Source organism: Peromyscus californicus, unplaced genomic scaffold (genome assembly GCF_007827085.1).
Source record: "Peromyscus californicus insignis strain IS unplaced genomic scaffold, ASM782708v3 Scaffold_12__1_contigs__length_115047231, whole genome shotgun sequence".
Taxonomy (NCBI): Eukaryota; Metazoa; Chordata; class Mammalia; order Rodentia; family Cricetidae; genus Peromyscus; species Peromyscus californicus.
The window spans coordinates 104,763,004-104,777,993 of NW_026294413.1; the positions used below are offsets into that span (position 1 = coordinate 104,763,004).

A 14,990-nucleotide genomic window follows, 5' to 3' on the forward strand; every position below is an offset into this window, starting at 1 on the left:
GTTCTGAGTGAAATGGCAAATAGCATTTTGCATTGGTGAAAAGTCTTGACCTTGTGGGTTTCTAGACCAGGCTCTTCGGGGCTCTTCGTGGTCTTTCTTTCCTTGGCCGTATAAGTGCCAGCTTCCTCTGAAAGCATGTCTGTCCTCCAGAGAAATCCGCATCAGTTCTGGATTGAGGGTGTTACATGGACTGGATCTTCATGTCCCACGAGAGGATGGTGTGCAGGTAGAAGGGAAAGGCAAGATGGAAGTGTTCTGAAATCCCCCCTAAGTAGAACATTTCATTTTTAGAGCAACAGGGGCTAAAAACCACTTAAGATTGTTACTACTACTAATAAAAGTCTTGCCAAACAATACAAATCAGTTTCATGTCACATAGTACGTGACTGAAAATTACTGTAGCAAGGTTCCAAAGTTTCCAGCCCCAGCTCAGCCCCCACTTCCCTTCTGAGATTGGTGGCAGTTGGAACCTGGAACTCACGGGCAGTGAGAAAGAACAGTCGAAGATGGTCCCCATCATCCCACAAATTAAGTAAACTGGTAAATCCCTTGGTGAGAATTTTGGTGTTCTTTAACAGCTTTCCTTGTGGCGGCACTATTTTCTTCAGGGTTCAGCACTAACAAAAGACAGCCATACTGTGGTCAGAAAGTGTGAATGGGGCCGGGCGGGGGTGGCGCACGCCTTTAATCCCAGCACTCACTCGGGAGGCAGAGCCAGGCCGATCTCTGTGAGTTCGAGGCCAGCCTGGGCTGCAAAATGAGTTCCAGGACAGGCGCAAAGCTACACAGGGAAACCCTGTCTAGAAAAACCAAAAAAGAAAAAAAAAAAAGAAAGAAAGAAAGTGTGAATGGGCTGAGGAGACAGCTTAGTGAGAAAAAGCTCTTGCTGTGAAAGCAGAGAGGCCTGAGTTCAAATCCGAAGCTCTTCCATGTTCCTTTCATCTCTGTGTTGGGGAGCAGAGATAGACTGATTCCAGACTTTGCTGGGTAGCCAGCCTATAAAACAATGAGCTTCAGGTTTGGTGAGAGAGTGTCTCAAAAAATAGAGGAAGACACCGGACATCCTCCACACAGCACCAAAAAAGTCTGCAAAGCTGGGCCTTGGAGTACATGCCGATAATCCTAGCACTCGGAGCTGAAGCAGGACCCAGAGTAGCAGACCGTAGACATAGTAACCCTGTCTCAGGGAAAACTGAACAGGATCTGCTCTCCGCCAGCCCCTCTCCTCTAACCCAAAGTGCTGTCATCCGTAATACTCGTGCTAACCTTTCTAAGAAAATGGCTTTCCTATAACTCTCTGATCCTTCCATTTTAAGCCGTTACCCAGGAACTGATTGTCCTTTCATTTGCCTTCTCCAAGCTCACAGCATGTGCTGCCAGACCAGAGATAAAAGCGTATTGCTTATTTCAGGTTACTGAAAACCAGTCCAGCCGTTCCTGTCTCGGCCTCTCTGCTTACAAGTCACGCTGGAAATGGTTTTCTTTTTCAATCTGATCAGACCAGTGTGATGACATCCCCAGGAGAGGTTCTGCAGCCACGCCTAAGCACCCGGGTTCTAGCCCTGAGTTCACTGGTGGTTGTCCTCTAACCACTACCCATGCACACACAGACTAAAATCGAAGCAAGTCATGACTTTAGTCTTCACATAGCTGATTGTTTTCCTGACACATCAGATGGTCATTCAGCTACAGTTGAAGGACTAGTTGGGTAAGAATTGAGATGGTGATGTCACTGTTTCACCTGATTTGAATACTGCTATATAATCCGAAACAGTGGTGCATATTTGAGCTTTTGATTAAGTATTGTTGAACACTAATATGGTAGGCCTTGTAGTCTGTGTGGGAGGAAATTACCACTCTCCAGAGACACCTAAGACACCTGTAGCCAAATAGCCAACATCATACCTGTGTAATAACCCAGGTAGATTTTTCCTCCTAGTTTGTAATACATTGCAACATCTCGGTTCTACAGCATCTGTAGGCTACAAGTCAGCCTTGTGCTTTATAAAAAGTTATAGTTAAAATCCCTTTGTACACTGGTAGAGGAAGGAAGGATTCCAACGTCAGCCTGTTCTACATAAGATAGTTTCCAAAAGATGGGAGAAAAAGAAAATTCTTGAAAGGGCCATAGAGATGACTGAGCAGTAAGGACCCTGGCTGCTCTTCCAGAGGACCTAGGTTCAGTTCCCAGCACCCACATGACAGCTCACAACTGTTTTTAACTCCAGTTCCAGGGGATCTCATGCCCTCTTCTGATCTCTGCAGGCACTGCATGCATGTGGTACACAGACATGTGCAGGGACACCATACACATAAAATAGTAATCAAGTTTTCTTTTGATTCCTTAGAGACAGCTGAGGTGTGACTCAGATGTAGAGTTCTTGCTTAACTACTATGAGAGCACAGAATTTGGACCCGTTTGAGATTTGTTCACTTGCTGTTGGACACTATCCTGTTGGAGAGTTGAGTGTTGGTGTAACAGGAATTAGAAATCTTTGTGGGGATGACTTGGTGCCTAGGCCAGTCTCCTTCCCTTTATTGAGGAAGATACAATGGCCTTGGCCCACTCTGTTCTAGTGAGGCTGTCCAGATCCCTGCACACAGTGATGTGTTGTGTGAGAGCCAGTCTTACGGACTTGCTCAGGTGGGCCTTTGGTCCACAAGTTCTTTCCAAGGGACGGTGACCTGACTGCAGCTCTAGCAGTCCCAGCATCCTCCTCTCCTCTCCTCATCTTTGTAGACTTCTGCACAGTGCTCACTTAACACAACTCTCTCCCCTCCTGGTCTCATAGAAGAGACTGGCCAACCCACTCCAGGCTTACTTTTGCCTCAGCTTCTCCAGTACTGAGGAGAAGAGGTTATAGACGTGTGCCACTACGTCAGGCCTCTTAGTCTCTGGTGACGTTTTTTTTTTTTTTTTTTTTTTTTTTTTTTAAGATTTATTTATTTATTTATTATGTATACAGCATGTATGACTGCGGGCCAGATGAGGGCACCAGATCTTATTACAGATGGCTGTGAGCCACCATGTGGTTGCTGGGAATTGAACTCAGGACCTCTGGAAGAGCAGCCAGTGCTCTTAACCTCTGAGCCATCTCTCCAGCCTCTGGTGACGTTTTTTAAGCTCCTCCTGCTCCCCACATCTAGGTTACGAATCACTATTGTTTAATGAAGGAGTTGGTGATTGTGGGTTTGGTTGTTGTTTTAAATAAAAGCCCTAGATATGCATACTAGATAGGTCTTATGGAGAGGGCAGCGTTCACCCCCTCATTGTGGAGGAGAGGATCTATCTGCTACCAGCATAGCTGATCATACCCTCTGAACTTCCTAGCAAAAGAAGACAAGATAAGAAATAGATTTTTTTTTTTTTTTTTTTTTTTTTTTTTTTTTTTTTTTGGTTTTTCGAGACAGGGTTTCTCAGTGTAGCTTTGCGCCTTTCCTGGAACTCACTTGGTAGTCCAGGCTGGCCTCGAACTCACAGAGATTCACCTGGCTCTGCCTCCCGAGTGCTGGGATTAAAGGCGTGCGCCACCACCGCCCGGCTAAGAAATAGATTTTTGAGCCAGGTGTAGTGGCTCAAGCCTTTAGTCCTAGCACTCAGGAGGCAGAGGCAGGCAGATCTCTGCTGAGTTTGAAGCCATCCTGCTTTAGTGAGTTCTAGGACAACCAGACCTACATAGTGAGAGACTCTGTCTCAAGGGGGTAGGAGAAGAAAAAGGAATGGTTTTTTTCATTGTTTTTTGTTTGTTTTTGTTTTTCGAGACAGGGTTTCTCTGTGTAACAGTCCTGTCTGTCCTGCTTTGAGACCAGACTGGCCTCGAACTCACAGAGATCCGCCTGCCTCTGCCTCCCAAGTGCTGGGATTAAAGGTGTGCACCACCACTACCCAGCTCAGAAATGGGTTTTGAATAGTGTTTGTCAGGGAATATAGACAGTTGTGGACTTGAGTGTTTTGCCATCCAGCAGAACTAAGTATTTTTGAGCGTTGATCTGTCTTACTGCAGAGTTACAGACGAGGGAGGAAAGAGCTACAGTACAATAACTTCAAAGTAAAATATTAGAAAACTAATTCTTATCACCACTTAATGTCCACTGTTAACTTCTAAACTTGAGTGTACTCAAGAATCATTTAGGGGCCGGGCGGTGGTGGCACACGCCTTTAATCCCAGCCCTCGGGAGGCAGAGGCAGGCGGATCTCTGTGAGTTCGAGGCCAGCCTGATCTCCAAAGCGAGTTCCAGGAAAGGTACAAAGCTACACAGAGAAACCCTGTCTCAAAAAACAAAAACAAAAACAAAACAAAACAAACAAAAATGAATCATTTAGGGATCTTGTTAAAAAGCAAGTGGATTGGGTTTAGGGTGAAGTCTGCTGTGTGCATTCCTAACAAAATCCCAGGCGATGTTGACATTGCTTCTTTTCCTGGGGACTATATTTTGAGTAGCAAGTTCATAGGACATTCAGAGTATGTGCAAATCCAACAGCAATAATATCCACATGCATTTCTTTTTCTATAGTAGGCCCAGAGCAGTAAAATAATGTTGGTTATTAGTGTGACCAGCTAAAGCCCTATCCTTCCCAAGCTTGACCCTGAGCCATGTTCTCCAAGATAGGGAGGGCTTCCTGGCATCAACACTGTTGGAATCCACGGCTGAAGTGATTCTGTGTTTTGCTCTGTCTGGTGCACTTCAGGATGCTTAGTAGTGCATCTCTATCTGCCAGATACTAGCAGTACCCTCCTCCCTCTCAGGTGTAACGATCCAGAAATGACTGCGACACTGTTGAAGATTTCATTTAGCCTCTAGCTATCACCCACTGCCCTGAGACTTATTTTGAAATGTGGCATTGGGTGGAGTGTTGTGTGTGAATGGTGTGCTTAACATAAGCAGCTTGCTCGCTGTCTTGAAACTCCTGTAAAGGAGATCCATGGAGTAACTAGCCAATTGGCAGTCTTTACAGCCTCTTGCTCCCTGGGGATGCTGGTTCTTTACTTTATGGAGTAGCCATCAGAGCATGGATGCCAGAAATTGCTTGGGATCTGTTGAAGCATGCTAGCTCACTTGGACTGCACTGCCCTTTACTCTCACTTCCTGCTGATGTCTGTCTGCCTGCTTCTGGCTCAGCCTCATTGTCCTCTTTCCCAACCCCATGACCTCTGTTTTTTGAAAGCAGATAACTAAGTCTTTAGACTTAAACCTACACCTATAATCTCAGCCCTCAGAGGTGGAAGAGGAAAGATGGTAAACTTATGAAACTGCCTCAGAAATGTGTGTCTGAAAGCCAAGGTGCTGTCTTCTGATAACACTTTAAAGTTGATAGCTACAAGTACAGATTGAAAATGGACTGTAACTCTCTGCTTCAGGGTTTCTCGTTTGAAGACTGGGATGTAGCTGGCTTGACTGTAGACGTGGAAGAGCTGCAGAGGGCTTGGAGGGAGGAAGTAGGGAGGACTCACAAAAATTACTGTAAAACAGAAGTTGTTTTTGTGGAAATTTTTATACTGGAAAAGTTTAGGTCAGCCCAGAGAGCACATCGGTCCTACTCGGACTGCACCGGTGACAGGTTTGTTTTGTTCTTGCCATGGCGTTGTTTGCTGGCTTGTTTTTAGGCTTGTATCTTAAATGACTGAACTACTCATCGGTGCTGTTTACATTCTCTTTAAGCCACGTGTGTTGAGCAGAAGGTACTGCAATGGTAGTTTCAGGAACTCTAGTCAGCAATGTCCCACTAACGAGGCGAGCATGTGCCATGGGGTCACAAGGAAAGCTGCTGGTGCAGAGTCCCTTTGTCAACTCAGTGGAGCTGCTGCTTGGCCGTCCGCAGACTTGGCTGCCCCAGCAGAACTGTGCTGTGTCTCACTGTGCCCGCTCCTGGTGCCGTGTCTGTGTTAGGTCAGAAGCCATTGTAGAAATAAAAAAGATAAGGTCTAAAGTAGAAGCAGTTTCTACTTTTCTTGATATATTTGACAAGAAACAAGCATCTGTTTTTGCCTTGTAAAGAGTTTTATTACTTTAATTTTGTTTTGAACCATATTTTGGTTGCAAAGAAACTTTAAATGTCTGTTTAAGAAAATCTGTAAGTGGGGCTAAGAGGTGGCTCATTAATTAAGAGCACTTGCTGCTCTTCCAGAGGACCCAAGTTCAGTTCGCAGTACACACCTCAGGTGCTCACAACCACCTGTAACTGCAGCTCCAGAAAGTCAAACACCCTCTTTGGCTTCCACTGGCACCAACACACACACACACACACACACACACACACACACACACACACACACACACACGTACAGACCCATACACATGCACTTAAATAAATAGTAAATCTTACTTTTTCTTTAATGAAAAAAATCTGGAAGGCAAACCGTGGTCTCTTTTCAGTTAGTTTCAGACAGACTGTAATTTTAGCAGGTCCATATTCCTGGCTCAGTTTATAAAGTGCTAGCTGGCCTCACAAGCATGAGGAACTGACTTTGATCCCCCCAGAATCCATGTAAAAATGCTGGGCATGATGAGGTGGAAACAGGGCTTGCTAGTCCCAACATAACTGCTGGGTGTAGCGGCGGCACGCATCTGTAACCCCAGCACTTGAGAGGGTGGGGCAGAGACCGACTGGCAGGGCTCTCTTCTCCACTAACCTGGCTGCATCTGGGAGCTTCAGGCTCAAGAAGAGACCCTATCTCAAAGAATAGAGAGCAACCAAGGGAGGTACCTAACGTTGACCTCTGCCCTACACACACACACACACACACACACACACACACACACACACACACACACACACACACACACACCCCTTACTGCTAAATTTGAGATGACTTGTGAAGGCAGGCAGGGTAGACTCAATCAAGCACTGTGCTCCATTTCTCAGGTCAGAACTTCACTTAGTGTAGCCATTGGATTGGTGACAGTTGAGTTTCTTATTGTGGAAACTGAAGTTTTTCCTGTTAATGCAAGAAACTGTGTTGGAGTGTGGGCACCGCAGTCCCAACTTGTCGGAAGATGAGGCAGGGAGTCTTGAGTTCAGAGTCAGCCTGTGTTACACAACAAAGGGGAGGGGCAGAAGGCTAGTAGAAATATACTTAGCTGACCTGAGTGTAAACCTTCTCGGCCATTTTAGCAAGAAATGGATGGGCAGCTGGGTGTGGTGGTGCGTATCTGTCATGCCAGCGTTTGGAGGCCTTGGCAGGAGGATCACCACCAGAGTGTGAGGTCAGTCTAGACACCACAGTGATACTGTTTCAGGAGAGAGGGCTGAAGGGAGGAGAGTGTGAACAGACCTTTTCCTTGGGCAGCTTCGGATATATAGTCCACCTTCATTCTTCATTTTTTGAAGTATAACAGAAATACGCAACATAGCCTTTTCTTTGTTACAAAACATTTATATTGAGTCCCCAGATTCGTAACTCTCTTTCTTTCCACCTTTCCCATGTTTATAAAGGAACAATCTTGATTTGGGTTTCTAGTTGTGTACCAAGTGGTCCTGTGTCCACATGGGAACTGCCTATAGGAGAAGCAGCAGGGGTATCTCCATGCAGGTTCTGGAGTGCCCTTTACATACTCTAAACTCAGCACCATCTTCCAAGGGAGCTAAGGAGCCTTTAGTTCCATGTTTTATTCTGATGGTCAGTCAAGTTTGAGACCCATCAGTTGCTCTCTAGAGTCTGCATATTGCTAAGCTTTTGTTTAAAAAGGCCATGTCACTTTTAGGGTACTGACCCTCTTATTTTTTCTAGGTTGGCTTCTTAGCATTATCAAGTTTGTTATTTTTTAAAGTATGGCACCTTGTGGTTAGTATTTTTATTTTTAAAAAAGTTATAATGTTGGCTGTGGTGGCACATGACTTTAATCCCAGCATTCTGGAGGCAGAATAGATGGATCTCCAAGTTCAAGGACAGCCTGGTCTGCATGTATGTGAAGAGCTGGTTCTGTGGATTGAACTCAGGTTTTCAGGCTCGGCAGCAAGCAGCTTTACCTGCTGAACCATCTTGCCAACCTGACAATGAATATTTTTAGAAGGCAGTTTGGAATAGTGTTGATTGAACTTTAAAGGAAATCCAAGACCTAAGTGCTGGCAATCTTAATGTGGTAAGAAATCATTTCTTAGTTTCCAGACAGCTGTCTTGTTGCACTGCCCTCATGTGGCAGGTAAAAAGCTAGTATTCTGCTGGTGAGCTCTGTCTTAGAAGGGCACTAAGCTCCTCCAGAATGACTTCCCCCTTCTTGACCTAACTGTCTCCAAGGGTCCAAACCTGTGAGCCAGTCTTAGGTTTCCCGAGGTTCCTTTAGTTCCTGAACGCTGCTGAGTCTGACAAGAGCTTGAACTGGCTTCGGACCTTGCTGGGGTCACAGGGTCAACGTTCAGGTCTGTGTCTAAGCTTGTGCTGCATGCTGTCATCCCAGTTTGGTCAGGCCTGTGTTTTAAAACCCCGGTGTCACTGGTATTCAGTGTTTTCACCCCCAGCTGCTCTCTTTGCAAAGCTCACTCTTGTCATGTTATTTTCTCCCTTTTCTCATCCTAACTTCAATCTGAAGGGGAAGAAACTGTGCGGTGGGGTTTAAGGAAGTGTAGCCACAGGAGGCCTCTTAGTCCCTCTCCCTTCCACTTCATCTCTGCCCCTCATCTGAAAAAGACCAAGCCTGCTTTGAATCAGTTAACATAAATTTTGGGGGACAGTCTTGTTCAGCCCCCAAACCATGGCCATTTGGCACTCTGCCTTGTACGTGAGCATTCATGAGAGTTTGAGCAAATCTGGTGTATTAAAAAGGGCAGTTTTGCAGTTTTGAGCCAGGTAGTGGTGGCATAAGCCTTTAATTCCAGCACTCGGGAGGCAGAGGTGGTGGATCTCTGAGTTCAAGGACAGCCAGGGAAGCTACACAGAGAAACCTGTCTGGGGGACTGAGGGGAGTAGTTTTGTCTGCTCCATTGCCATTTGCCTGCATGCAGTGTACTATTTCCCAATTGTTCTTGCCATAGTACTTTCCTGACTGACAGGAGCAGGTAGGTGTAGTACACTCTTCGTAGGTCTTAGAATTGGAGGGTAAGCGTCACCACTTTTGTTGAGGTGTTGAATACAAAGCCCTCTGGAAGCCAGTGAAATGTTTAAGAAGGATAGTGTCACCAAGTGAGGGTGTAACCATGCATATTTAACAAGAGGGTTTGGTTAGTGGCTTATACGCATTAGTGTTTAGTTTAACACTGAAGTGAAAACTGGTTACATACTTGACATTCTCCTTTCTCACTCATTAGTTTATAGAGTAAAAAGTAAAGTCACCAAGTTGGGATTACAGATGACCCAGCATTTGTAGGAGCTGAGTCAGGGGGATCATGACTTCAGGCCAGCCTGGACTACTCTGTCTCAGGGAACCAGAAGTGGAGGAGCTTAGAAATCTATTAGCTAAAGCAATAGTGTGTGTGTGTGTGTGTGTGTGTGTGTGTGTGTGTGTGTGTGTGTGTGTCTGTCTGTCTGTCTGTCTGTCTGTCTGTCCATGCTCATGCGTGTGCACGTGGAGACTGAAGTCTATGTTGTAGGTCTTTATTTCAATCTGGAGTTCACCAATTTGCTAGCCTGGCTAGCTGACCAGCCCCACCAGGGTCCAAACTCGGCCAAGCACTTTAGTTAGGGCAAAGATTATGGAGATAGAGCACAAGGAAGAGTCAGTCTATGGGTCAGAAAATGAGATTCTTGGTCCTAGAAATGGTTACAAGAGATGATGTAGCTCTGAGAAAACTTGTTAGTCACTGAATGAGAAATGAGGACATGATCTGTCCTAGGTGTGGTTGAGGAGAAGGTTTTAGAAAAAAGGGGGAGAACAGGCAGAGGCATCTGAAAGAGTCCAGACTGAACCTGGCCAGCAGAATGAACCAGGAGAGGGGAGGGGGAGGTAGGGGACGAGAGAGAAAGGTGGGGGAGCAAACAGGAGAGGGGCCATGGACCAAGAGGCCAGGAGAGAAACCAGCAAAGCCAATAGAGTGCGTGGACCAAGAGAGCCCATAGCCCAAACAGCTGAGTTCTAAGGCAGAGAAGCTGCAGAAAGGAGACACATGCACTGAGACTGTCTTTGAGATCTGACGTCATCAGATTAGCTCCTAAGACATGTCTTTAGTTGCTGTTATCTGGTTATAGCTGCTGGACTTAGCATGGACTGGATGTTCTTCTGTCATGGCTCACTTTCTGATGGAGAATGAGTTTATACCACAGTCCTTATGAAGAGAACCCAGACATTAACCCAAAAGGATGGGGGTAGGGGATTCTTTCCTTTTCTGAGACAGTGTCACCATCCTTTATCTGCTGGTGTATTATTTTTCACAGTGCTGGTCCCAAAGGTGACAACATCTATGAGTGGAGATCAACCATTCTCGGGCCTCCGGGGTCTGTGTATGAAGGTGGTGTATTCTTCCTTGATATCACATTTACACCAGAATATCCCTTCAAGCCTCCAAAGGTAAGAAATCTGTGTATTCTCAGATTTGACTGTTTCTGTCAGAGACACATTGAAGTTCTAAAAATGCAATCATGAAAGCTAGATTTCTTCCATGCTGTGTTGGTGTCCTACCATTTTAGTGATTTAGGTAGACAGTCTAGATCTGATGTATGGGTCAGAAAAGATCTCAGCTTCTTGAGTATACAGTGTTTGCTAGTTTTAACTGAATATGATGATTGTTGATTGAGTTGGCTCCTCAGTTAGCAATAGGCATTTCTAGGGGTAAGTGCTTAAAACCTGTGCTATTTATAGTCAAGTTTATTAGATTTGAAGCTTACTCAAAAGCAGTGTATTACTACCAGCTAACACAAGAGGTCAGCAAACAACCAACAATTCAAACTTAGAAGTATTCATACTGAAAACATTAAAATTAAGCCAAACGTGTCATCCCAACACTCTGGATATGGTAGCAGGCAGGAGGATCAAAAGTTTGCAGTTAGTCTGGGATGCATAGTCCAAGGCTAGCCTGATCAAGAAAAAGAAAAACCCTGCTGGGTGGTGTTAGTATACACCTTTAATCCAAGTACTGGGGAGGCAGAGGCAGAGGCAGGCAGATCTCTTGTGAGTTCAAGACCAACCTGGTCTACAGAGTGAGCTCCAGGCCAGCCAGGGCTACACAGAGAAACCCTGTGTAGAAAAAAGAAAGAAAGAAAAGAAGAGAAAGACAAGAGAACACCCTAAGAATAGAGGAAGTGTTGAACTCCCTTAGCCTTTGACATGGGCATCGCCTTCAAATGAAAGGAGACGGTGTGAGCAAGCTATGTCACCTCACAGTCAGCTGTGGATTAGTCAGCTGAAATGTAGTAAAAGTCTCCTCCTGGAATGCTGCTTGACAATAACCTTATTTTTAGGTTACGTTTCGTACAAGAATTTATCACTGTAATATTAATAGCCAAGGAGTTATTTGCTTGGACATATTGAAAGACAACTGGAGCCCAGCACTAACCATCTCGAAGGTCCTCCTCTCTATCTGCTCACTCCTTACAGACTGCAATCCTGGTAAGGTCAACAGTCTTCCGTACTGTACTTCTCACTAAATGAAAAGGTACTTGTTTTCCACATAAACTAAGACCAGGTTTTCAAAGGACGTTTGAATCAAGAGTTTAGCTCACTAGTTGGAAAATGTTGCTGCTTTCCTACTCGTATGTCCAGCACTGAGGCCCGGTAAGTGGCTCTGTTGCCTCCCTGTTTGGGTGGTGGTTCAGTAACCACTTGCCCCATAGCTATGTTCTCACTTTGGAAAGTGGTATTTTTCTGCTAAGTACTTGGTAATTACAGAATTATAATCTTATTGGGACTGATGGTTTTAAAATAAAAAGAAATTATTTCAGAATTGTAATCTTACTGGGACTAACTGTTTTAAAATAAAAAGAAATGATTTATTTTTCTGCTTAAACATACAAATTTAATTAGGCATTCCATTTTCAGAGAACCACATTTAGTTGGGGGTCTGGGTTTTGGCCTTTTCTAGGCATACAGAGTACAATAGATGGTGTCAATTGCACCAGCCACAAAGGTTTTTACAGCATCCACAGTGCTCTAAGTGGTGAGCAGAGCTGGTCCCGGAGCCTTGGGCAGCCAGACTTGTAAGTTTGGTCACACACATGAAGGAGAGGAGTGTCACTGTTGGGAGAGAAGTAGGATAAGAAAATATAGCCAGGCCACTCCGTTTTTTAGCAAGACTCCTCCCAACCTCCTTGTTTGACTTCTATTAAAGATGAGAAGCTGGGGCTGGAGCAGTGGCCCATCTGTTTAGAGCAATTGTTCTTGCAGAGAACTCGGGTTCCGTTCCCAGCCCCCACATGGCAGCCTGCATCTATAGCATGCAGGCAGAGTACCCATACACATCTAGTAAATCTTTTTAAAAACTGTTTCTAACAATTAGAAGAAAACACCCTGGTGAGTGTTTCAGGCATAGGGCATGGTCATAACTGTTTGCTGTGTGTTAATATCCAAAGTGTCTGATTTTCTTTCTCCAAAGTAATCTACATGTTTTTCTTCCAGCTGACCCTTTGGTGGGAAGTATTGCCACTCAGTATATGACCAACAGAGCAGAACACGACAGAATGGCCAGACAGTGGACCAAGAGATACGCTACATAAACTGGGTTTTCAGTTCTTACATTATCTGTCTGTCACAGAAGAGAGCTGCTTATGATTTTGAAAGGGTGGGGGAGGGTGGGAGTTGGTAAAGAGTAGGGTATTTCTATAACAGATATTATTCAGTCTTACTTCCTAAGATTTTGTTGTAACTTAAGGTATCTTGCTACAGTAGACAAATTGGTAATAGTGACTTTTCGAGCTGTCAGTTTTGCAAGATTAGCTGACTTGGAGTCCAACAGGGAAGAATGTACGTGTAGACACTTGGGTTTCATTGACCGTAGTCTACTGTCATTTCAAAATCAGCTTAAATTTTTATAGGTTACACAGATGGCCGTTTATGTAAAGTCCCATTTTCTTGTTTAAAAAAGTTGGAATTTGTCTCTTTCCTTCTTAGAAGGAAACAATGGTATTTAACAGTTTGTAGAGATCATTACCTCGTATATATAAGATGGACACCTGGCTGTGAGACACCATGTAGGAAACAAGTAGTTAATGTATTTTATTTCATATGCAAATTACTTTAAAGGTTGAATCAGGATCTGTGGAAACCTGTAGTGAAATACCTTAAGCTGTTAACCGTAGGTGAGGAATAGGAACTGCTCAGTGGACTGGTTATGTGTTTTAGACTTCTTACGTCTGCATTTGTTACTGTGCTAATAAACAATATTAAGAACAACCCTGACCCCGCCGTGTTCATTTCTCTCTGTAGAGCCTTTGCTTCTGAAGCAGGTTCAGGAATACATACGACTTACATATGCCAGGACGATTGAAAAACAATAAACAGCCAGTGGCGGCCCACACCTTTAATTCCAGCAGTTAGGAGGCAAAGGCAGGCGGAACTCTGTGAGTTCCAGGATGGGCTTCAAAGCCACACAGAGAAACTCTGTCTCCGAAAAACCAGAAAACAGAACAAAACAAAAAAACAATAAACAGTCAGCTGAGCTTCAAAGATAAACTCGATGCCTGTTTCTGAAAGCATTATCTGATTTGTGGATGCAGTGGCAGCAGTAACAGAAGAAGTGAGCTGCCTGGTGAGCTGGTGCCACCACTGGCTTTGCAGGGCAGTCTGACTCAGTGCTGCTGCTGCTGCACATTTCCCCAGACCCATGTAGGTAAAAGCTGAGCATAGTAGCACACATACCTGTCATCACAGCATGTGGGTAGAGGCCAGAAAAATCAGAGTTCAAGGTCATCCTCAGCTACACACTGAGTTTGAGACTAGCCTAGACTACATGAGATCATTTCTTACAAAAAGGAAAACTGACCCAGAACATGTTCGTTATATCATTTTTAAAACATGCTAACTAATTCCATTGTATTAAAGCATAAGATCTAAGTGCAGTCAGAAGAAAAAAGCAAACTGCTGGCAGAGATCTATATACAATACCCAAGAGGAAAAGCTGAAATAAATACCTGAAAGGGCAGGCTAGAGAAGTGACTTAATAACTGAGTGGTAATCAAAGAGAAAAAAGTATACTTTTTTTTTTTTTTTTAAGAATTGCCCAAGGCGGGTGGGGGGGTGGTGGTGGTGGTCGTGGTGGTGGTGTCGGTGTCGCACACCTTTAATCCCAGCACTCGGGAGGCAGAGCCAGGCAGATCTCTGTGAGTTCGAGGCCAGCCTGGTCTCCAAAGCGAGTTCCAGGAAAGGCACAAAGCTACACAGAGAAACCCTGTCTCGAAAAAACAACAACAACAACAAAAAAAAAGTGAAACCCTGTCTTCAAAAAAAAAAAAAAGAATTGCCAAGACTGGGCATAGTGGCACACACCTTTAATCGCAGCAGAGGAAGGCTTTGAGTTCAAGGCTGGCCTGGTCTACATAGTCCAAACAAGCCCTGTCTTTCAAGGGAGATGGCAGGGCAAACCAGGTGGCTGTAAGCCCAGTATTCAGGGTTGTCTAGGGCACACAGATTCTGCCTAAGTAATTTATTAAGACCCTTTCTCAAAAAGTAAAAAGGTCAATGATACATGTGCGTGAAGCGTGAAGCCTTGGGTTCAGTCTGCAGTACCACCAACAGAAAAAGCAAACAGCAACAATGCTGATGTTATACTCAGTGGTCCTGCTGGCTTGAACTCACTAGACTGAGACAGCCACTGTGAAGTACTGCATTGAAGACGCCATACTTTACTTGTGGTCTTAATACACTCTTAAAGTTGATTCATAGCTGAAACCTCCAAGCAGCTTATTTCCTAGTTCTTAGGATAGTGCTGTCAAGCTTTTTAACACAGTGACCCACACTATTCACATTTGGCTAAGATCTTCCATAAACTATAGTACTAACTCAGATAAATATTTAGGACTAATGGTAGCTCAGTGTTCCTGACATATTTTATTGTATATGACGGGGTTAGTAGAAGAAAAGGGTGTTTTCCTGTCCTTCAGCCTAGCCACTTTCAGAAGAAAGAAGAC

General features: G+C 44.5%; 1 protein-coding gene across 2 annotated transcripts in view; it reads left to right on the forward strand.

Moving 5' to 3' along the window:
* LOC128107731 (ubiquitin-conjugating enzyme E2 E1) overlaps positions 1 to 13,263 on the forward strand; it is a 53,405-nt gene extending 40,142 nt beyond the window's left edge. For both annotated transcript variants that reach the window (XM_052734032.1, XM_052734033.1), the window contains 3 exons: positions 10,308 to 10,440; positions 11,331 to 11,478; positions 12,484 to 13,263. In XM_052734032.1, the coding sequence (XP_052589992.1) occupies positions 10,308 to 10,440; positions 11,331 to 11,478; positions 12,484 to 12,581 (379 nt within the window). In that variant the 3' untranslated portion in view covers positions 12,582 to 13,263. The remainder of the gene's footprint in view (positions 1 to 10,307; positions 10,441 to 11,330; positions 11,479 to 12,483) is intronic.
* The last annotated feature ends 1,727 nt before the right edge of the window (positions 13,264 to 14,990 follow it).